Raw genomic sequence first — 24,656 nt, 5'->3', positions numbered from 1 at the left:
TGTCCCGGTGCCTGGAGGCCGTGCGGATCTGGATGGGGAGAAACAGGCTCAGGCTCAACCTGTCCAAGACCGAGTGGCTGTGACTTCCGGCATCCCGATATAGTCAGTTGGTACCATCGCTGACTTTTGGGGGCGAGTCGTTGGCCCCCACACAGAGGGCTCGCAACTTGGGTGTCCTCCTGGATACACGGCTGTCTTTGGAAGACCATATGACGGCTGTGGCCAGGGGGGCTTTTTATCAGGTTCGCCTGAACCACCAGTTGCGTCCCTTTGTGGATCGGGATGCCTTACGCACGGTCACTCATGCCCTCGTCACATCCCACTTGGACTACTGTAGTGCTCTCTATATGGGGCTCCCCTTGAGGAACACCCGGAGGCTCCAACTGGTCCAGAATGCGGCTGCGCAGGTGGTGATGGGGGCGACTCAACGCTCCCATGTAACACCTCTCCTGTGTGAGCTGCACTGGCTCCCAGTGGTCTTCCGGGTGCGCTTCAAGGTATTGGTTACCACTTTTAGAGTGCTCCATGGCTTAGAGCCCGGGTATTTACGAGACCGCCTTCTGCCGCCAGTAGCCTCCCACCGACCAGTACGCTCCCACAGAGAGGGGCTCCTCAGGGTTCCATCGACCAAACAATGTTGGCTGGTGGCCCCCAGGGGGAGAGCCTTCTCTGTGGGGACACCGACCTTCTGGAATGAGTTGCCCCCGGAGATACGGCGGATCCCGGATCTGCGCACTTTCCGCCGTGCCTTAAAGACGTTTTTGTTTCATCAAGCTGGGCTGACCTGACCATATTTTTAAATTGTTTTAATTTTAAATTGCTAATTTATGGGTTTTTAATATGGGGGTGTTTTAACTGTGGGCCAAATTAATTTAATTGGTTTTTAATATTGTTTTAATTTTTGTATTTTCTGTATTTTATCTGCTGGCTGTTCACCGCCCCGAGTCCTTCAGGAGAAGGGCGGTATACAAAATAAATAATAATAATAATGATAATGATAATTAATGATAATGATAATTAATGATAATGATAATGATAATAATGATAATAATTAGATGTTGCCAATGTTTAATTGAACATAACATGTAAACATTCACAGTGCAGGGAGGAAAAAGTATGTGAGCCCCTAGCCCAATGACTTCTCCAAGAACTAATTAGAGCCAGGAGTTAGCCAACCTTGACTCCAATCAGTGTGATTATATTGGATGTGTTGCTGACAGCTGTCCTGCCCTTTAAAAACACACACCTGTTTTGGGTTTACTGGTTTCAAGAAGCACTGTCTGATGTGAACCATGCCTCGCAGAAAAGAGCTCTCAGAAGACCTACGATCAAGAATTGTTGACTTGCATGAAGCTGGAAAAGGTTACAAAAGTATCTCCAAAAGCCTTGATGTTCATGTGTCCACAGTAAGACAGACTGTCTACAAATGGAGAAAGTTTAGCACTGTTGCTACTCTCCCTAAGCGTGGTCGTCCTGTAAAAATGACTGCAAAAGCACAGCGCAGAATGCTTCATGAGGTAAAGAAGAATCCTAGAGTGTCAGCTAAAGACCTACAGAAATCTCTGGCACATGCTAACATTTTTGTTGACACATCTACAATAAGGAAAATAATTAAACAAGAATGGAGTACATGGGAGGACACCACGGAGGAAGCCATTGCTGTCCAAAAAAAATATTGCAGCACATTTAAAGTTTGCAAAAGAGCACCTGGATGTTCCACAGCACTAGTGGCAAAATGTACTGTGGACAGATGAAACCAAAATTGAGTTGTTTGGGAAGAACACACAACACTATGTGTGGAGAAAAAAAAGGCACAGCACACCAACATCAAAACCTCATCCCCACTGTAAAACATGGCGGAGGGAGCATCATGGTTTGGAGCTGCTTTGCTGCCTCAGGGCCTGGACGGATTGTTGTCATTGATGGGAAAATGAATTCCAGAGTTTATCAAGACATTTTGCAGGAAAACGTGCGACCATCTGTCTGCCAACTGAAGCTCTGCAGAGGATGGGTGATGCAACAGGACAATGACCCAAAGCATACAAGTAATTCAACAAAAAAATGGCTTCAACAGCACAGAATACGCCTTCTGGAGTGGCCCAGTCAGAGTCCTGACCTCAACCCGATTGAAATGCTGTGGCATGACCTTAAGAGAGCGATTCACACCAGTTATCCCAAGAATATTGCTACACTGAAACAGTTTTGTGAAGAGGAGTGGTCCAAAATTACTCCAGATCATTGTGCAGGTCTGATCTGCAACTACAGGAAACGTTTGGTTGAGGTTATTGCTGCCAAAGGAGGATCAACCAGTTATTAAGTCCAAAGGTTCATATACTTTTTCTTCCCTGCATTGTGAATGTTTACATGTTATGTTCAATTAAACCATGGCAACATCTAATGTTTGTGTAGTATTATTTTAAGCAGACTGTGTTTTTCTATTGTTGTGACTTAGATGAAGTTCAGAGCACATTTTATGACCAATTCATGCAAAACTCCACGTAATCCCAAGGGGTTCACATACTTTTTCTTGCAACTGTATACAGCCAACAATGAGTAATCATTTACAGAACTTTGTTTTCTAGGACCTATAACAAGAAAAAAATATCTGAGGAATATACTATAGTTTTAGTACATGTGAAAACATCAATTCCTTGAAACCTCAGAAAATCATAAGCAAAGCCTTTGTGACAACATATCATGCACAAATGTTATTTATTGAATGTAAATCTCAGATTATGTTCATGTCATGGAAATTATGCACAAACACAGCCAATTAAAGGACAAGATATGTGAATAGAATAATTGTTATTTGTAAGCTATGATTCTGTAAGCTATATTTATGGGTTAACACCATATAATTGTGGTTTATTCATTAAATCATTATTAAACAAGACATAGTTTAACCTAATGAGTGAATTGAGTTACTTTATGATATAAGTATTTGTAGCCAGCTTATTAAGAGATGTATGTGGTATGGGTTGGAGTGACGAGTCATTACAACTTTGAGGAAGAAATAAGGTATTAGTGACTCAAGATCTATTAAAAGATTATAAAGAATATAAATGTTTATAGAAAATGTACATCATAATTAACTTTTTAAATACTTTATATGACATCCTTGCTTTATATGACTTTTTTGCTGAAAGCTTTTTGAATATGGAAAAAAACACAAACTATTTCATTCATGAGAGATATTGGTAAACTGAGTGGAAAAAAATATGCAGCTGTGCAAAGTTACAGCCATTATTTGTTCAAAGTAACCAATGATACAGATATGTTCTCTCTTGAAATAGATCAGTGTATAGTTGATGGGATCACATATGACGTTAATCAGACTTTTCACAAACGTCACGAAGAAGGACACATGCTGAACTGTACATGTTTTGGCCAAGGTCGGGGGAGATGGAAATGTGATCCTGTTGGTAAGTTGATTCCTTTCATGTTCATGTCAGAAGCACCAAGGCGCTTCAAGGTTGAAAGGATTAGTTGATGATATCACCGTTGCCCAGAGGAATGCCCAGTGGGGACTCCTTTCATATCCCCGTTAATGTGCCCACTGAAGTAGTATCTATCTATCTACTTTGCTATTGCACACTTTAGAACGTCTAGGTTGGCAGGAGCTGGAGTAAATGACGGAAGCTCACTGTGTCATGCAGCAGTCCTCGGGTCTCGAACTCGAGTTTGCGGATCATCAACTCAGCATCTTAACAATGCTTAGGGTCCTCACATTTCATGTTTAGAGCTATATACTATAAGGGGTTACTACCATGACTATGCCAGTAATTTTAGGCTGCTGCAAACAGTAAGAATTGGGCTACAAAGGAACCTCTATGACTTAATGCTTATCTACATCCTTACCACCACATTAAACTGCTTGCTTCTGTTCTATTTCCTGTGTTTTTCTTTTCATTTGTACAGTGCAGAAGACAACCGATCTATTACTTTTTTCCCTAGTTGGTTGTTAACCCAGCCTTCATGTAATCCAAGTTAGATAGCTCTATGTCTCAGTTTGGAAATCCTAGAATTAGAGAACTAAAGCAGAGCTCTAACTAATACTATCTTACCTGAAACAAAGTAAGCATATTTTATGTGGCTTCTGCCTAGTTTTGCACTCATCAAAATAATCTGGGGTGGGTTCTAGGCTTCCACATTTGGTAATCTAGGCTTCCACAGAAGAGGAGAAAGAGGGCAAGTGACAACATGTGCATCAAAACAGAAACTGCACATTTCATTATGACATTTGATAAGGAGAAGGCTTCAGCTGTGGCATCAGGATGCATATTGTCATTTGTCACCCAATTGCCTGCTGTGCCAGAGCGGAGGGACTTGCCCGGGCAAGTCCCTCTGGCGCAGCAAGCAATGGGATGTGCATGCGCAGCTGGCGCGAAGGACAGGGTGGCGACGGCACTGCAGCAGCTTTTTTGGCGCACTCAAGATCTCCGGTAATTTTTGGCGGTCTCCAACCACCTGCCGGTGCTGGGCAGCAGCTGGCAAAGAGGCGGAGGCTGGGAGGCTTCTCGCAGGTGCACTGAAAAAGAGAGCTTGCCTTCCCCTCTGCCACCAGTTGCCATGGGAAGAAGGTAAGCCCGAAGAAAGAGGAGGTTGTGGGGGAGGAAGTGGGGCACCTCGCAACAAGGGGGGGCGAGATGTGAGCTGGTGGGGAGCCCAGCGGCAACGTCTCAGCCCTGGCTTGCCTTCCTCTCTGCCACCAGCCGTCGCAGGAGGAAGGTAAGCCCAAAAAGACGGTTGTGGAGGAGGAAGTGGGGTTAGGGCCGGGGCCTCTGAAGGACGGGACATGGGGCAATGCGTATGACAGGCGAAGGGAGAACGGGCGGCATGCAGGAGGAGGCCTTTGACAGATTAGGCCAGGCCTGGGCAGAAAATAAGTAGAAAGAAAGACTGCAATAGCTCTAAGTTCAATTTTTTTCCTACCCCTTTCTGTGGGTGTTGGCTTGGTGGGGGGGGGTGTCATGTGACTGGGTGTGCTGTGAGTGATGTCAAGTTGGCCATGCCCACTCAGTCACATGAACCCCCCAAGCCATGCTTACAGAACCGGTAGGAAAAAAATTTGAATACCTCCACTGGGTGGAATGTGGCTATCTGTTTTTATTAGGTTTGCTTGGAGGTGCCATTTTTTGAAGTAGTCTTTGAGCTTCTGGAGATCTTGAGAAAGGGCATCCTCTGCATCACTGAAGTTGGTTCTTTGGATTGTGAGATTGATAGCATTAGCACAGATAAATTTCTGAGAAACATAGAACATAGAATAACAGGGTTGGAAGGGACCTTGAAGGTCTTCTAGTCCAACCTCTTGCCCATGGCAGGAGATCGTATACCAGTGATGGCAAACCTTTTAGGGACCGAGTGCCCAAACTGCAGCCCAAAACCCACTTATTTATCACAAAGTGCCAACATGGCAATTTAACCTCAATAATGAGCTTTTGTGAGGAATTTCAATCACTTTCACAACTTGACTTCTCCCTGGTGGCACTGGATTTCTTTAACAGCACAACTCAGGAATTATGGGAGTGTAGTGCAGTAGCCTCTGGAGAGCCATCACATCCTTATTCCTTCCTTTCTCCTTTTTCCTTCCTTCCTTCCTTCCTTCCTTCCTTCCTTCCTTCCTTCCTTCCTTCCTTCCTTCCTTCCTTCCCTCCCTCCCTCCCTCCCTCCCTCCCTCCCTCCTCCTGATTTCACCTTTCTCCCTTTAATCCTGTATATTATGGTTTCTTATTGTTAGTATTTATTAAAGAATGCTGTGTAGCTTAGAAGCTCTCAGCAAAAATAACAGCAGCTGTTGTTTGTGGCTGAAGCTATCCCGGGGTTTTATTTTTACACAAACAAACACACACACACACACACACACACACACACACACACACACACACCTATTTTTATTCCACTTTCCCTGGGTCCTTGGGAAAGGAATGGCATCTTTTCCCCATTTCTGTCTTTAATAAACCCTAACCCTCCTTGCAGCCTTTTAGCTACTATTGTCCCACCTTGCTTCCTCCTCCCCTTAAAACAAGGCTGGGGAAAAAAGTCGCGAGGGGGGAATCTAAGGGGGAGGGAAGAAGAGATCCAGGCAGATCCCTCTCTGAATAGCCTCCAGCCCAGATTTCAACTGATTTCCTAACCAATCTTCCGACAAACAGACTACCACCCCCCTTTTTGGACCGCCGGGCCTTTATTTTCCCCATTTATTGGGGGAAATTGGATTTTTATTGGGTTTTCCCTCTGCCCCATGCCAAAAGGAAAGCCAGCCCGTCTTCTCCTCTTACAAGACCCCCTACCCTTCCCCCTACCCCCCCATCCACTCAATCCCACTTTGGGACAGAGGAGTGCATGCTGGAAACACATGTTTGGGCGACGTTGGTGTGTGCCTTCTGACCCTCCAGCGCCCGGCCCGCAACTCTCCGTGCTCCTCTAAGCCCGGCTTGCTGAGAAGTGGGGGTAGCAGCCCTAATGTCTCCGCTGCCCCCTGCCCCCTCCCACGGTCGCAGCCATTGCTGCCCGGGTTCCTCAAAGGCGCAATGCATTGCAAAGGCGGTAGCTTGTGTCTGGAGGTGCCGAACAGTGTCCCGCTGCAAGAGCAGGGCCAGGCCTCTTCACAGTCTGACTTGTCAATGGGTGCACGACTGTTGGGCCAGCCACACAAACACCCCACTGGGCTTTTGTGGCTTTTGTGCTCAGTGCTCAGCCGGGGGAGGGGAGCGTTTCCCCATGCTGCCCCCTTCTTTTTCTTGGCCTCGCCGCCAAGGAGGAGGAAGGCCAGGCTTGGGGGATGGCCCCCACGCCGCAAGATTCACCCCCGCTGTTCTCTTCCAGCCCTCTTTGCTGGTGGCAACAGCAAATGTACCATGATGAAGACGGAATCCTGTTGCCATGCAAAGGCAAGTGTAGAGGCCTGCACTAAGGCTCCACCCATCGCCATGACAGGGTGACAGCTCTTTCATCCCTCTGCTGCGACAGGGTGACAGGGAGCCACAGTCATAATGGGCTTCAGGAGGAGGACGGACCCCGCCACCCCCATTGTGAAGTGCGTGAGTGAAAAAGTTCACTCAATTCCAACTTCGTGAGATCTTTCTTTCGCGAGAAGTTGGTACTGATTGAATAAAACACGCTCGAGAAATGCGATTGGAGCTGGGTTGGGGCGATGGCATGTGTGCCCATAGAGAGGGCTCTGCATGCCATGTCTGGCACGTGTGCCCCAAGTTCGCCATCATGGTCCTGTACAGGGGTGAAATCCAGCAGGTTCTGATAGGTTCTGGAGAACTGGTAGTGGAAATTTTGAGTAGTTTGGAGAACTGGCAAATACCACCTCTGGCTGGCCCCAGAGTGGGGTGGGAATGGGGATTTTGAAGTATCCTTCCCCTGCCACGCCTACCAAGCCACACCCACCAAGCCATGCTCACAGAACCGGTAGTAAAAAAAATTGGATTTTACCACTGGTCCTATTCCATTCCAGACTTTCTTTGGGCTTGATGGGATGAATGCACATGATCATAGAAAGAATAATGGAACAGAATAATAGAGTTGGAAAGGATGCTGGAAGTCCTCCAGTCCAACCCTCCACTCAAGCAGGAGATTCTATACTATTTCAGACAAATAGTTATCTAATCTCTTCTTAAAAACAGCTTCAGGCAGGTCATGGATGTACAAGTTAAAAAGTCCAGGGCATAGCACTGATCCTTCTGGTAGTCCATGATTCAACTTACAATATCTGATTCTATTGAATTCTGTGAAAACGTGAAGAAATGACCCATTAATCAACATGTTGTCAATGAAGGCAATGGTGTTACAAGAAGGTATAACCTTTATTCGTTTGAGAAGCCCTTCTCCCCAGGTAGGCTGCCAAGAGGTGAAGAAAAACAGAGATATATTTCATTTTCATTTTGTTCATGGCTTCCATGACGGTCATGGACCTGACCCAGCTAATTCATGACCCTACGCACACAGGGGGAAACACATTGGACCTGGTTTTTGTCTCTGGACAGTGGTTGAGTGATCTTGAGATAGGGGATATAGTCATCGAGCCCTTGTCATGGTCGGATCACTCTCTCCTTCACCTTGACCTTCGAAACGCGGCACCCCGCCGCAGGGAGGCGGAACCGATAAGATGGTACCACCCCAGGCGCCTGATGGAACCAGATAGGTTCCAGACGGAGCTTGGGCCAATTCCTGAGGTTCTGGCTCACGCCTCGGCTGGAGACCTAGTGGCCGCCTGGGATAGGGTGGCCGCTGGAGCTCTGGATCGGGTCGTGCCTTTGCAGCCTCTGACCCGGCGCTGATCTCGCCTGGCTCCTTGGTTCACCGAGGAGTTGAGGGAGATGAAGCGCCGGAAAAGACGCCTAGAGAGTAGTTGGAGGGCTAGTCTTTCTGAATCGGACCGGACACTGGTAAGATCTCATATTAGGAATTACCTAGTGTGCTCATTTTGCTGCTCTTATTGCGTCATCAGATAATCACCTGGCCGCCCTGTTTAGGGTAACCCGCTCCCTGCTCCACCAGGAAGCCTGGGAGGACCCCTTGGAGGGAAGAGCCGAGGATTTTGTTCAGTATCTGCATGACAAAATCACTCAGATTCGGGAAGGTCTGGACTCTGACTGGGTAGATCCAGCGGGGGTGACGGAGGCAGGTCTTGAGACTGTTATCTGGGATGAGTTTGATCCTGTGACCCCAGATGATGTGGACAGGATTCTGGGTAGATTGAACGTGACCACATGTTTGTTGGACCTGTGTCCCTCCTGGTTAGTGCTGGCTTCCCGGGAGGTGACGCGAGGCTGGCTCCAGGGGATTATAAATGCTTCACTGGGTGAGGGTGTCCTCCCCGCCGCCCTTAAGGAGGGGGTGGTGAGGCCCCTCCTCAAGAAGCCTTCCCTGGACCCGGCAATATTGGCTAATTATCGTCCAGTCTCCAACCTTCGTTTTGTAGCGAAGGTTGTTGAGAGTGTGGTTGCGGGACAGCTTCCCCGGTACCTGGATGAAGCGTTGTATCTGGATCCGTTCCAGTTGGGTTTCAGGTCTGGGTACAGCACGGAAACGGCATTGGTCGCATTGGTTGATGATCTCTGGAGGGCTCGGGACAGGGATTGCTCCTCTGTCCTGGTCCTGTTAGATCTCTCAGCGGCTTTTGATACCCTCGACCATGGTATCATGCTGCACCGGTTGGAAGAGTTGGGGGTGGGAGGCACCGTACTAAGGTGGTTCTCCTCCTTTCTCTCTGACCGGTCACAGTCTGTGTTGACAGGGGGGCAGAGGTCGACCCCGAGGCCCCTTATATGTGGGGTGCCGCAGGGATCGGTCCTCTCGCCCCTTTTGTTCAGCATTTATGTAAAGCCGTTGGGTGAGATCATCTGTGGCTTTGGGGTGAAGTACCATCAGTACGCTGACGACACCCAGCTGTACATCTCCACCCCGGACCACCCCAACAGTGCCCTTGAAGTGATGTCCCAGTGCCTGGAGGCCGTACGGATCTGGATGGGGAGGAACAGGCTCAGGCTCAACCCATCCAAGACCGAGTGGCTGTGGTTTCCGACGTCCCGATATAGTCAGCTGGTGCCATCGCTGACTATTGGGGGCGAATCATTGGCCCCCACGGAGAGGTCTTGCAACTTGGGCATCCTCCTGGATTCACGGCTGTCTTTAGAAGAGCATTTGACGGCCGTGACCGGGAGGATTTTTCATCAGGTTCGCCTGATCCGCCAGTTGCGTCCCTTTCTAGATCGGGACTCCCTACGCACAGTCACTCATGCCCTCGTTACCTCTCATCTGGACTATTGCAACGCTCTCTACATGGGGCTCCCCTTGAGGTGCACTCGGAGGTTCCAACTGGTGCAGAGTGCGGCCGCGCGGGTGGTTATGGGAGCGACGTGGAGTTCCCATGTAACACCTCTCCTGCGCGAGCTGCACTGGCTCCCGGTGGTCTTCCGGGTGTGCTTCAAGGTTCTGGTTATCACTTTAAAGTGCTCCATGGCTTAGGACCTGGTTATTTACGGGACCGCCTGCTACCACCAATAGCCTCCCACCGGCCAGTACGCTCCCATAGAGAGGGGCTCCTCCAGGTGCCGTTGGCCAAACAATGTCGGCTGTCGGCCCCTAGGGGGAGAGCCTTCTCTGTGGGGGCACCTACGATCTGGAACGAGCTCCCCCCGGAGATACGGAGGATCCTGGATCTGCGCACCTTCCGCCGCGCTCTTAAGACTCTTCTATTTCATCAAGCCGGCCTGGCCTAAATCTTCCCCCTTTTAAATGTGGAAATTTTAAATTTGTTTAATTATAGGGTTATGGGTAAGGCATTTTAAATTAGGGAGCCATTTTGGATTTAATTTTTCTTTTAAATGTATTTTAATGTTTATATTATATGTTTTTTTTTGTTTTTTTTTTAGAAACTTTATTAAGATTTTTTACAAACAGAGAAAAAGAAAAACATACAAACAAAAACGTAAAAAACATAAATGTAATATCATTTTCAGTTGATATCGGATGTGCAGTGTTTTAACTATTTACATAAATAATACTTGGTGATATTTCAAATCACTTTTAACCATTATTTAACACACCTTTAAGTCTTTCTTTCATTTTATCATGCATCCACTTGTACCACCTTTCCCACACAATATAGTAAACTGACTTCTCGTCATCATTTAATTCATGGGTTAATTTAGTCATCTCTGCGCACTCCAGTGTTTTCCTAATTGTGAGCTCTTCTGGTGGTTGAGTTTTCTCTTTCCAGTACTGTGTGTATGCCAATCTGGCAGCTGTAATCATGTGAATCATTAAATGTATCTTTTCCTTTCCATATGGCTTCTTTACCATTCCCAGGAGAAATATCGCTGGTGTTAATTCAATATCTTCGCCAATTATTTCATATAACCACTTCCTGATCTTATTCCAATATCCTTTCGCTTCCGGGCATGTCCACCACATGTGAAAGAAGGTGACTTGACCGTGGCCACATTTCCAACAATTGGGATGTATATTAGGATATATCTTTGCTAATCTGGCCGGGGCTAAATACCATCTATGGAGCATTTTGTAATGGTTTTCCTTGTAGGCCACCGCTCTAGTCAGTTTAAGATTCCTGTTCCATGCCTCCTCCCATTCCCCAAAGTTTATATCACGCCCTATATTTTTCTCCCATGCATTTATTTGATTCTTTGTGATATCTTCGGACTTCTCATCACCTAATAAATAATTGTATAGTTTGGCCAGAATCTTTTTATTTGTTCCCATCAGGACTTTATCCAATCCATTTGATCCAAGTTCTAAACCGTATTGTTCTTTGTCTTTCTGATATCTAGATTTTATTTGCGAATAGGTCCACCAATCTAAGATTATTCCTTGCTCTTGTAAAGTATCATTTGGTTTAAGCTTCCCTCCTTCGTCTAAGATATCTTTATATCTGCCCATTTTCTCCATCCCCCATCTATTGGGGTGGATCAGGGCCTCCATCGTTGAGAGCCAATTTGGGATTTTTTTGTAATATCTTTGCCTAATCTGGATCCATGCTTGTATCAATGAATCTCTAATTTTATGTCTATGGAAATATGTCTTCCTTTTCTTCTCTGCGTCCCAAATATGGGCATGCCACCCTTTTTGCAAATCGTGGCCTTCTAGGGTAAGAATCCTCTTATTTTCCAGGGTAATCCAATCTCTTATCCAGACTAACTTAGCTGCCCTGTAATATATTTCCCAATCAGGGAGACCAAATCCACCTATATCTCTTCTGCCCCTTAAAATTTTGATAGAAAACCTCGGTTTTTTCCCCTCCCATATGAATTCTCTGATGATTTTGTCTAGTTCTAGAAAAACCTTTTTATCTAAATTTATCGGTATGTTTTGGAATAAGAATAATATTCTGGGGAGAATGTTCATCTTAATTGTGGCTATCTTGCCCAAAAGTGATAATCTTATTTCCTTCCATCTGTCAAGGTCTTGTTTCATCTTTCTAATTAGGGGAGTGTAGTTGTCGTCTTTCAGGGTCAAACATCTTGATGTAATCCAAATTCCTAGGTATTTAATTTTTTTGGCAACCTGTAGTCCTAATACTTCTTCTATCTCGTTTTTCTGATTCTCAGTTGTATTCTTAATCAATACTTTGGTTTTAGTTTTGTTCAATATGAAGCCTGCCACCTCTCCATATTTACTTAATTCCTCTAGCACTTTTGGTCCCGATTCTATGGGGTCTTCGAGAATTAGAGCTACGTCGTCTGCAAACGCTTGCGTCTTGTAAATCTCCTTCCTGATCTTCAATCCTTTTATTTCCTCATTAGATCTAATTTTCCGCAAAAGAACTTCTAAGGCCAAAATGAACAATAATGGGGATAGGGGACAACCTTGCCTTACTCCCTTACTAATTTGGAATGTTTTGGTCCTGTCCCCATTCACCAGAATGCTCGCCTTTTGGTTATTATAGATAGATTTAATCATCATTTCAAAATTTGTTCCGAATTTCATAATCTCAATTTGTTTTGTCATAAATTTCCAATTTAGATTGTCAAATGCCTTTTGGGCATTGACGAAGATTAGGGCCATCTGTTTTCCGGGGTGTTCTTCGTAGTACTCTAGGGTGTCTAGCACAATTCTCAAATTGTCTTTAATTTGCCTCCCCGGAAGGAATCCGTTCTGATCTTTGTGTATCCAATTATTTAGTATCTTTTTCATTCTTTCTGCCATTATGCCCATGAATAATTTATAGTCAGTATTTAGGAGCGAAATTGGTCTGTAATTTTGAATTTTGGGTCGGCACCTTCTTTCAGCACAAGTGTGACATGTGCCTCCTTCCATGACTGGGATTTTATATTCTGTCAGTGCATCATTAAAGATTTCTAGCAATTTCGGTTGGAGTATTTCTTCTAATTTTTTGTATATTTCCCCTGGGAATCCATCGGGTCCTGGCGCTTTGTTATTTTTCAATTTGGAAAGGGCCATTTTTAGTTCTTCAATTGTGATCTTTCTATTAAGCATATCTTTCTCTTCATCCGTTTTTTGTGGGAGCACTGCATTTGTCAAATATTGTTCAATTTTATCATCCGGTACCTCCTCTTCTTTGTATAGGGATTCATAATATTCTCTCGCTCTACCCAATTTTTCTTCCTCTTTAGTCAATAGCTTGCCCTTAGAGTCTTCTAAGATATGAATTATACCCTTTTCATTTTCCTTTTTTAATTTATAGGCCAGCCACCTGCCCGATTTGTTAGTATTCTCAAAAAGATATTGTTTCATTCTTTTCATTCTTTGTGCCAGTTCTTCTTGCTCCATGATATTTACTTTGTGCTTCCACATCATCCAATTTTCTTTGGCTACTTCATCTTCTGGGTTATCTTGAAGTTTTCTTTCTGATTCTCTTATGTGATTTAAATAATCTTCCAGGATCTTCCTTTCTTCTTTGTTTTTATGTACGGTATATGAAATCACGACTCCTCTCAGGTAAGCCTTCATAGTATCCCATACTATTGCGCGGGATTTTCATTTATTTTCATTTTCCTTGAAAAAGAAATTTATTTCTTCTTTGAGTTTTTGTATACAGTCTCTATCGCCCAGTAGTTTAGCATTAAACCTCTACCGCCGTTGGTACTTTCTCTGTACAGACTTCCATCTAATTTCTATTGGGTTATGGTCTGCCCAATCGTTCGGGTTGATTACAGCCATTCCAATTTCTAACCCTAAATTCCTGCTAACCCATGCCATGTCAATTCTAGACCACGACTTTTGTGCATTTGAAAAGAAGGTATATTGCCTGTCGTTTGGGTGCAGGGTACACCAAATATCAATTAGGTCTAATTCATCAACTAAATCGGAAAAAGCTCTCGGTAAGTTTGTCCTTTTATTTTTTTTTACTTTATTGCTCTTGTGGTCCTTCTCCGAGTCCACGATGCCATTAAAATCCCCTATCATACAGATTTCATTATATGCCATTTTTACTAGTTGTTCATGAAGTTTCTTGAAAAATTCTCCCTGTTTTTTATTTGGGGCATAAATGCCCACTAATAATACCTTGGAATTCCCTCTCTTAATTTCAATTATGAGGATTCTACCCTTTGTATCTTTAAACTTTTGCTCTGCTTCAATTCCTTTTTTTACATAGATTACCACCCCCCTCTTCTTTTTCTCTGCCAGCGAGACAAATGTTTGACCAAATTTTTTATATTCTAGACATTTACCCTCTTCTTTTTTTATGTGTACCTCTTGTAGACACATTATATCAACATTTTGTTTACCTAGTTTTGTTAATATTCTTTTCCTCTTTTTGTGGTCGTTTAGACCATTGACATTTACAGATATTAATTTCAAGTCATTCATCTCTATACCCCTGTCTGGTTACTGGTTCTTGTTTGTTCTTACGGCTCTTACTGGTCTTGCTTTCTTCCCTTTGGCTTCTTCTTCTTCTTCTGTCTTCTCCTCTACAGTTGCTTCGTTTGTGTTCTGTTGGTGTAGGGCTTCCTCCTCCACTGCTACTGTCTCTGGTTCTTCTTTGCTACCCTGCTCTTCTTCCATGCCTCTCAGCTGGTCAAGGAAATCTTGTGCTGTACTCAAACTTTCTATTTTAATTTTTCTTCCTTGCCAGGTTATTAGCATCCCTTCTGGGAGGAGCCACCTGAATAGTATCTTTCTTTTGTTCAACTGTATGGCCAAAAATCTGTATTCCTTTCTCATCTCCCGAACTCTTCTTGGTATCTGTTTTAGAATTATTATTTCTTTTCCTCGATATGTTATCTGTTCGTCTCTTGCCAAGTTGTATAGAATATCTTTAACTTTTTTCCTTGCAAAGCGGATATGTACTTCCCTAGGAAGCTTATTCCTTCTTGCATAATTTGTCTGGACCCTGTATACGTCGTCTAACTCTCTAATTATCACCTGTTTATCTTGTTGAAGTGCATCAGCTATCAGCTCCGCTATCTTCTCGCCTAGATCTTCCTCTTTGTCCTCAACAACATTCTGAAATCGCAAGTAGAAGGAAGCCCGGTCCATCTCTAATTGGGTTATTGAATCTTCTAACTCTTTATTTTGACTTGTTAATGTTTGGTCCACGATATCCAATTTCTTTTCGATTTGGTCAATTCTTGTTTCGGCTTTTTGAATTCGTTGCTCATTATTGAATATTGATGTTTGGATTTCATTCATTTTCTGGTCCAATGCATGTATATCTGATTTTAATTCGACATGGTTATTTAACAGTTTTTCCTGCATTGCCATCATCGTTTCTTGAATCAAGGTTAACGACGCTTGCAGAGTTTGCATTGCCAGGCCTTCTGTTGATTTCTGTGTTGCCGGAGAGGTTGTAGCGATGGTGGGATTAGAGGGAGTCTTTTTTCCTGTTTTCCCCACTGTTGATGACATGCTTGTCATTTTTTTCAGGATTTTTTTTTGCTCTCTAATTATCCTATCAATATTACTCCAAATTCTCATTCGCCAGTTAGCGCTTCTGTTATCTTTCTTTTATATATATGTGTGTGTGTGTGTGTGTGTGTGTATGTATGTATGTGTATGTATGTATGTATGTATGTATGTATGTATGTATGTATGTATATATATTTCTATATCAAATTATTTCTTGTAAATCTTTGGATGAATAAAGCTAATTTTCCAGTGGACAATCACTATCAATATCTATAAAGGGGTCTAAATCTCTTCCCAACAATACCTTATATTCAATATATCGTTAATATGTATTAAGTTGGCTTAGCAGTTATAAGTTAGACAATTCAATACTAGACAATCAATATATCAATTAATCAACAATTCACAATCAGTGTATCAATTAATTTAGCTAAGTGTTGTATTCTTAAATGCTTAAAATACTATAAATACTATATATAGGAATTTTAAATACTTGATTATAGATACAATTATAATTTTAAGTACTATAGATACTAAACAGCGGAATCAATATAGGGAATTTAAAATACGATTGCTTAAAAATATAATATATATATCTAGCCCAAGAAAAAAAAAATTATGGATATATTTACAATTCTTGCTGGTAATAATAGTTTTAACAATCAGGATACTGGGAAAAGAGTATCTAGAGCAGTGGTTCTCAACCTTCCTAATGCCGCGACCCTTTAATACAGTTCCTCATGTTGTGGTGACCCCCAACCAGGGGTGGGTTCTAAATTTTTTTTACTACCGGTTCTGTGGGCGTGGCTTATTTTGTGGGCGTGGCTTGGAGGTCGTGACCGGGTGGGCGTGGCTACCTGGTCATGTGACCGGATGGCCATGGCTATGTGTATAGGGACTACTCAAAGGGCTGAAAAAAGTCATTTCTGACAGGTCCTCGCACTTTTTACTGGTCCTCACACTTATGACCATCCTCACATTTATGCCTGTGCAGCATTCTTAACAACCATGTCACTCATTTCACAACTGCTTCTCTTCAACATGGTATAAGATAGGACAAAAAATGTAAAATGTGAGGACAGTCGTAAATTCGAGGACTGGTCAAAAGTGCGAGGACCAGTCAAAAATAACTTTTTCAGCCCTCTGAGTAGTCCCTGTGCACAAAAGACTACCCAGAGGGCTGAAAAAGTGATTTCTGACAGGTCCTCGCACTTTTGACCGGTCTTCGCAGTTATGACTGGTCATCATTTATGCCCATTGTAGCATCCTTAACAACTGTGTCACTCATTTCACAACTGCTTCTCTTCACCATGGTGACAAGATAGGGCAAAAACATAAATTGTGAGGACAGTCGTAAGTTCGAGGACTGGTCAAAAGTGCGAGGACCAGTCAAAAATAACTTTTTCAGCCCTCTGAGTAGTCCATATACATAAAAGGATATAGCAATAGAGAGGGATGAAGGAAGGGAAGGGAAATTAGAGGAGGAGTGATGGTAAGAGAGGGAGGAAGAGAGGAGAAGGAGAAAGAAAGAGGAAGTAGGGAGAAGAAGAAGAGGGGGGGAAGAGAAAGTAAGAAAGAAAGAAAAGACAGAGGTGGTAGGTTTGAGGAGAAAGATTGCTGTACAATAAAAAAGATGAAAGGGAAGAAAGCCAACCCCAAACAAATATAAAGATATTAAGATAAAGAATGAATTGTTAAACTTTAAAGAATAAAAGTGAACAAATAGCAATAAATAGCAATAATTAGAAACACACATACAAACATACAACGTATTTTCTTTGAACAGAGTATTTGGCCGGTTCACAAATTTAAACAGTTGTAGGAGGTTAGCACCCACCCCTTTCCTAGAAGAATGAAATATTTTGGGAAATATTAAAAAGGCAGAATATTATATTTCCCTGGATGAGAAATGGAGAAGCATATTTTACAGACAAAGCAGCTCCCACCTTCCTGCCCCCCACCCTTTGTTAATGGGCCAGAGGCAGAAAGTCAATCCTTTGTCAAAGGACATTTGCAACACAATAGCAACAGAAACTAACACAATGGGCCCCATCAAGCCATGTGATCCTGTCCACCATTAAACCATCTTTCCAAGCAATCTCCATGTTTCCAGTGCCTTTTTCCCCACTTGGAGCAGAACCCAGAAGGATATTTCTTCCAACACAGTATTTAGTCATTTCAATTAAATTTACAATTTCTATATTTCCTTTTTACCATATTTATTCCTCATCTATTTTTTTTTTAAAAAACCAATATTACCCTTCATCCTCATCTCTAATCTTAATCAAATTCAATTTTTCCCTTCTATTCTATATTATACCCCTTCCCATTGTCATCTATTTTTATATCCATCCTCACATTGGTTAATTATGTAATACAGTTGTTTAATACAAATTCAACATTTTAATATAAATCAATTAGTTATATAACTATCTTTTTTGTATATTAATCAATATGAACATGAATATTCCAATTATTTCCATGCAATCCAATTTCTTACAAATCAATTAATTATATATACCAATACTAATAAACCAAATAATTTCCCCCATATATTCCTCCAAACCACAACCATTTCTGCTTTCAACACAATATACAATTAATAGTATCTCAATTATTACAATTCCCTAAATAGAGCTTTTTTTCTTTTGTGTTTTAAAATCTTGCCCTAAAATCTTGCCCTAAATTTCCCATTGTTTGCAGTTTTGCACCTACCTTTTTTGGTGAGGAAAAAGAAAAAGAAATCTCTCTGCCTCATTTTGTCACGTTGCAGAAAAGACCCTTCTTTAGTTTCAATTTCGCTTTTCAGCATAGGTAGGGGGAAAAAAATTTGCTCCAGGAATTTACCTCTTTGCAGCTAGCTCTTTGAAGCCCCGCGGCAAGAATTTAAACAGTTGTTTTTTCCCTTTAGCCATCAGCTGGGACTCCGGAGGCAGCAATAGATTGGGAGTGGGCGGGGTAAGCGAACGGCGACCGGGCGATCCAGCAGAGGCAGAGGGTGAGGGTGAGTGAAGGCGTGGGGGGGGGGCGAGAGAGGCCATTTTTTGTGAAATGGCCGTTCGACCCCCAAAGGGGTCGCGACCCCCAGGTTGAGAACCGCTGATCTAGAGGCTCAAACACTGTTAGCTAAATATTTTATATTCTTCTTTTTTTTTTTTCCCCTTTAGGATAATTTTAAATAACAATAATTTTTAAATAATTTTTAGAAAAGATTTAAATGGTTTTCCTTCAAACTCCTATATGACTATATACCAATGAATTAATTAGTTAAATACTGCAGTTTTTATATTACTAAATATTAATAAGTTAATATATAAAATATGCAAAGTTACTATAGATATAAGTGAGTATACTTAGATAATTAATTAATTAATTAGATGAATGCAAATCAAATAACACTATATAAGAGTATATCTTGTAAGCAAGGAAAGTCAAGACTTAAATAACCTAAAAATTAACAGTTCTTATTAATAACACTATTACTATGCAGAAGGTCAGGAAGTTAAGGATAGCGTTATCAAAAGTAAAAAGAATAAAGAGGAAAGCTATCAAGTTGCAATAGGGGACAAATGGTATTTTCCACAAAGATAAAGTTTTTGATTTGGATTTTTTTTTTTTCACTCAGTCATCAATCTCCTCCAATCCTTCCTTAGCCACAGCCGAAGCTCTATGATAAATCTCGCAGCTAGATTGTCTCTATGCCTGTCCTTTTCAGTTTTGCTCTGTCAGGCTTCTTTAATGGCTGCACTTCCTGTTCTCTGGTACAGGCAAGTAAGGTCCGATCTTCAGCTTGATTCACCTTCCTACTATGGCCAGCAAATGAGGAACAAAATTTTTCTGAGTTCTTATATGTTCCTTGCTCTCTGTGTCCACCAAACCTCTTTTTACGCAGGCAGTTTCAGCGTCCTCAGTCTTTCCTTTTCTGCGCCGGCTAGACGAGCTCTGTGCCTTGGCAAACTGCTCTTTGATCTCCAGCGCCGCTCATTTCCACTCTGAGCCCCTCGCGCTCGTCTACGCCGACCCCTTTTTGATGTTCAAATCCACATAGGCAGGAAAAGTAAGTTTCGATCACGCCACTGCAACCTCCGATTTTCCTTGCTTCCTTCTAGTTGTCAGCTACCACAGCTTCAAGTCAGCCATTGAGAGGCTGACTCACTCACGCTGGTTTGACAGAGCCGCCCGGTTTTTGCGAGAAGTGCTTGCGCTTCACTTTCTCGCTCACCCGACTCTCTCTATTGTCCGTGGGGCTCTCCAGGTCCCGTGCCCCCGAAGGGATCCCCAAAACGTGGTGACAGGTGGTGTTGAGGAGTAGCGATCACTCACTCAGCACCATGTCGCTGCAGCTCACCAACCGGAATGTTTATATTATATGTTTTTTAATCTTGGCTGTTCACCGCCCCGAGTCCTTCGGGAGAGGGGGCGGTATAAAAATTTAATAAATAAATAAATAAATAAATAAATTTTCCTTTGGAATCCATTCTCCAGGTAGGAAGTTAGTGCAAGGACTTGATTGCTACAATCATTTTTTTGAATCAAGTTTTATTGAATTTCCCCCCCACATTCACCCGCATCTTTTTTTGAACAAAGTATTGGCCATATCTTATCTTATACAATTTTTCAAATTCAAATACATTTTACTCAATTACAATTTTGCCAAAATCTTCCTTTCCCCCCTATTTTTTCTTTAATTCATATCTTAATATTTCTATGCTTATTTGTATAAACAATATCTTCATTCGCGCTCAAATTCTAATTTTCCTACTTGTTCACATTTATTCTCTTTTATTTATTAACAATTTCTTCTTTATCTTAATATTTATATGTCTGTTTGGGGTTGCCTTTCTTCCATTTCCTCTTTTTTGTTATACAGCAATCTTTCTTCTCAGTCTCTTTCATCTCCCTCTCTTCCTTCCTTCTTACTTTCCCCCTCCTCTCCTACACCTTACTACTTCCCCTTCCTTTCTCCTTCTCCTCCTTTCTTCCTCCCTAACTAACCCTCTCTCCTACTCTAATTTCCCACCTTCCTTCCTCCCCTCTCTTCTATCCCTCTCTCTCCTTCCCCTTCTCTTCCATCTCTCTATTTCTTCTTTCATCTTTCTCTATTGCTGTATACATTTTCAATTTAATATTTTCAATTATGGTGTCCAGGCAACCCTGACCTTTCTTTCATTTATTAAAATATATTTCTCAAAATTCCTCTTTATCTTTTTAATTATTAATAATATATGTTTATAAATCACATCTTAATCATTTCTAATTTCCCCCAACCTAATTAGTTCTTAATGTAATCTTAATTCGCCTTCTTTTCCGTTTTTTGATTACATTTCAAATATATAATTTAAAATATTACAATTATTACAATTCCCCCAATTAAATTTATCCATATTATTACAACTTATCATTTTATCAATCTCCAACACTGCAATTTAGAATATGACAATTCTTGCAATTTCTCTAATTTTCAATATAGCATATTTAAAACATAAAACATAAGTCTTATTTCATTTACTTCATACATCTCTATATTTTCCCATCATTTTAAGTCACTTAATTGGTATCACTATTTTATATTTTTTTCTAACATTCATCTTATCTGTTAAATCTTACAGTTCTAAATGTATTCCTTCTTTCATTTCTTTCTCCCTTTCTTCCTTTCTCCGTTTCTATTCTTTTTCTTTTTCCTCCCTCTTGTTGTGGCCCCGCCCTCTGAGCCTGTCCCATCGGAGGAAGAAAGCTCCGAGCATGAGGAAGAGGAGTCAGCCAGGCCTCCCTCTCCAGGCCCCTCCCCTCTGGCATTGTCTCAAGTGCCGGTCGAGGGAGAGGAGACAGCTGATTCGAGTCAAAGTGATAATGAAACATCATTCCTGGACGCACGCCTCCGAAGGCGTGATAAACGTTTGCAGCAGCTTAGGAGGCGTGCTAGGGATTAGCACTGAGTCACTGGACCACACCCCAGAGACTATATAATAGAGGGTAGTGGTCAAAGGATCCTTGTGACGAACAAAGCAAAACCTTGGAGTCACTAAAGCCTCGTCCGGAACTGCTGGGAGGAATATTATTTCTGTTTGGACTTTCTTGAACGTTCGTATCTTATCTGTCTGTTTGTGAAAATAAAGTAACTTGGCAGACGGTGTGTCTATTGCTGCCAAGTCGGAGATAAGAACTGGGTGCGTTCCAAAGTGTTTCCTTAACCCTCGACTGGCTGTGTGTGTGTGTGTGTGGGTACGGGGACAGATCACCTCTTCCTTTCTTTTGTGTTCTAAGATTCTGAGCTCTCCTATTCTGCCCTATATTTCCCAGTATTCCGTCTCTCTCTTTCCTTTTTCTTATATTTCCATTGTTAATCCCAGTAGATTTGTTTTGTATTTTAAAGTCATAAAATCTTTTGTTTTGCCCTTTATTTCCCATTATTTTCCATTCCTTTTCCCTCTTTCTTGTACTTCCACTGTAAATGCCAGTGTAATTTTTTAATCTTTTTATATTTTTTCTATTCCATCCTCTTTTCCTTCTCTGTTTCTTTCCCCTCTTTCTATATTCCCCATTATTAATCTCACTGTAGTTTTTAAGGTTCTTCCTTTTATTATTACAACCCATATCATTGTTTAATTTTCCATAGTCAGTCTCTTTGTCTTTGTCTTCTTCTTCGTTGTCAATCTCTCTTTCCTGTTTTTTATTGCTTATTTCCTTTTCAGCTTCCATGTATTCTTTGATTTATCAAGTTTGATTTTCCATGCAAGATTGTAATCATTTCCTTTATTTCCAAGCACATCATCTTCATCATTTCCTTAAGTTCCTGCGCCATTTTATTCTTTCTGGGTTGATATTATTCCAATTTAAAGCCACATTGTAATCCTCCTTTTTTAATCATCCTCCTTTTTTAATCATCAAAGTCTAACCGCTTGTAGTCTAACAGCTTATCATTGAACTTTTAAAAAGTTCAAGGTTTTATTTTTTTTTCTCACTACTTCAAAGTTTTCCCTCAAAACAAAAAGTTTAGTATCATACTCTTATTTCTCCTGAAGATGTCTCTTTACAATCCACAATTCCACTCAGCCAGTTAAAAAGTGTCCATTTTGTATTGTAATCCACTTTATCAATCTTTACGAATTTAAAAAAGAGAAAAAGAAAGTTTTCCCACTTCTTCTTTAACTTTTATGTCCAACCAATCAGTTTATAATCCAATCCACATCGGAAAAGTCCAAATTCCAACTTTACATTTTCATTCACCTTCAATTTTAAATCTTTAGTCGGACTCTCCTATAGAGCGCTTGTCACTTCCATATTTTCTCTCTATCCATTGTCTCCCCCTGTCACTATTTAGCTGCTATTTCCACACTGGGGTAACTCTAAAATTTTCCAAATTTTCTTTTATTACCTGTGAGTTGGCCAATCACTCACCCAGTACCAGTACTCTGTCCAAATCTTCACTCCTGCACAATGCTTATTCCGGATGCGATTCATGGCGATTCTTACTGATTCCCATTGCCGGATTGAAGAGCTTTTCTCAGGCTTTCTGAGGAACTTGCCTGTTCCTCTTTAGCTAACGAGCTGCCTCTCCTCTTCACTACAGGACAGATCCGGTCCGAAGACCCCCCGGTGATGGTTCGTCTGGCTGGGTTTCGCCAAGCTCATCGGAGCCTGGTATTTTCCCAACCAGTCACACCGTGTTGCTTCCGGAAACTCCCTTGATCGCCAAACATTTTGCCCCAAACAGTCATGTTTGGGGCAAAATCCAGTTTGTTCTATTTGGATTACAGATTCAATTTCTAGGGCATTTGTTTGACACAAATCTTTCTAAAAGTTTGTAGGTGACACAGAGAACAGCAATTGGCTTGTAACTTTGAGGAAAGTTTGAATCCTTCCCTGGCTTCAAAATTTCAAAATATCATTTTAGTCTGCAAATTAGGATTAAACCTGTCTGAATGTTCTTGAAGTTGTTTATCTTTTCTGGATTTTTTCTATCTGTGATTTAAAAAGATCCAGATTTCATTAGGTTAGTTTCTTAGATGCAGGAAACTTTAAACGGGTCAATCACTACACAGTCAATTCGCTTCACATTGAATAGGCACAACTTGCAGTACACAAATTAGAATAGGCACATTGAATAGGCACAACTTTGCAGTACACAAATTAGGACAAAAACTTTTCTTCTTTTCAAAGGCTGTAATAGTGTAAATGCAGCAGAGAGGAATAGAGGATGAGGGGATGAGGGGATGAGAATGATGTGTCTGTTCCTGGGAGGTGTTATTTTAGCCATTGCTTCTGCAAAGTTTGAATCAATTCCGTGGCAAAGCTTATTGCCTCCCTGTTAGAGGAGCAAAAGAAATAGTTTTCTCTTAATTACAGGAAAGAATGCCAAGAAGGTCCATAAATCCAGGCTTTTTGCAGCCTGTCCTCCCTCTTACCCAGTACCTCGAAGCTGTTCAACTGTCTGTTGAACTGATAGAAAGCCTTTGGAATGCAATGCCTTCCTTCTCTCTCAGCTGCTGTCAAGGCCAGACCTGGGGTGGGGAATTGGAAGCAACTTTTGCTCTGCCAGTGGCTGTACTTTGAAAATAAGCTCACTAAGTCCTGTTGCCTTTGCTCTAGCATACTGACTTTGCAGAGCAGAGCATTTTTAAAATTACAGAGTTACTTTTCTGAGGTCTTTCCATCTGCTGATGATTAGATTATCTGGTTCACCAACTCATTTGTGGTTTGCTTAACCATTCACTGAGTGAGCCGCAATAGTTTGTTTCACTCATTTCACTAAAATGGAAACTATGATTTATAACAGCAACAGTTTTTATGGAAAACAGATCTGGGTTGCAAAAACCAGGTGTCAGGTTTCGGTGCTATCTTAAATAAGTTTCATTTTCAAGCGCAAGTCTCTAATGAATCACTTTTATTTAAGAACAGAAAAAAACCCGACATTCCTGATTCAAATTGCAGCCAAAGTGGCTCCTCCTTCCAACCCCCTCCTCTTCCGCTCTCCAACCCCAATGTCCCATTGGCCATCATGCAGATCCATCTCTACGTCCCGGCACGTTCTTTTCACAGGAATGTGGCCCCCACCCTTGTCCCCCAGGAAACACTATCTGTTGCATACAGAAAACTAGGTAAAAGTTCATCTCAGCAATAAATCAACGCTTCTGGTCTTTGCTTCATCTCGTTCATGTCAGAACTGGAAGAGAGCCTAATTTGGAATGCTGACATCAGGATGGCTTAATGATGCAAACTCTGTTTTCTGCAGTTTTGCAGCATGGATCTGTAAGCTCAACCATTGTGCTTCCATAACATCTTACTGTAATGGCAGGGAGATACTTTTCAATGTATTC

General features: G+C 41.9%; 1 protein-coding gene across 27 annotated transcripts in view; it reads left to right on the top strand.

Moving 5' to 3' along the window:
• The window catches only part of FN1 (fibronectin 1), a 236,467-nt gene that overhangs the window by 43,012 nt on the left and 168,799 nt on the right, over window positions 1-24,656 (top strand). For all 27 annotated transcript variants that reach the window (XM_087882202.1, XM_087882200.1, XM_087882197.1 and 24 more), the window contains exon 12: window positions 3,294-3,422. In XM_087882202.1, the coding sequence (XP_087738328.1) occupies window positions 3,294-3,422 (129 nt within the window). The remainder of the gene's footprint in view (window positions 1-3,293; window positions 3,423-24,656) is intronic.

Source organism: Pantherophis guttatus, chromosome 1, assembly GCF_059756535.1.
Source record: "Pantherophis guttatus breed Tessera chromosome 1, ASM5975653v1, whole genome shotgun sequence".
Taxonomy (NCBI): Eukaryota; Metazoa; Chordata; class Lepidosauria; order Squamata; family Colubridae; genus Pantherophis; species Pantherophis guttatus.
This window is presented reverse-complemented; position numbering and strand designations above follow the sequence as displayed.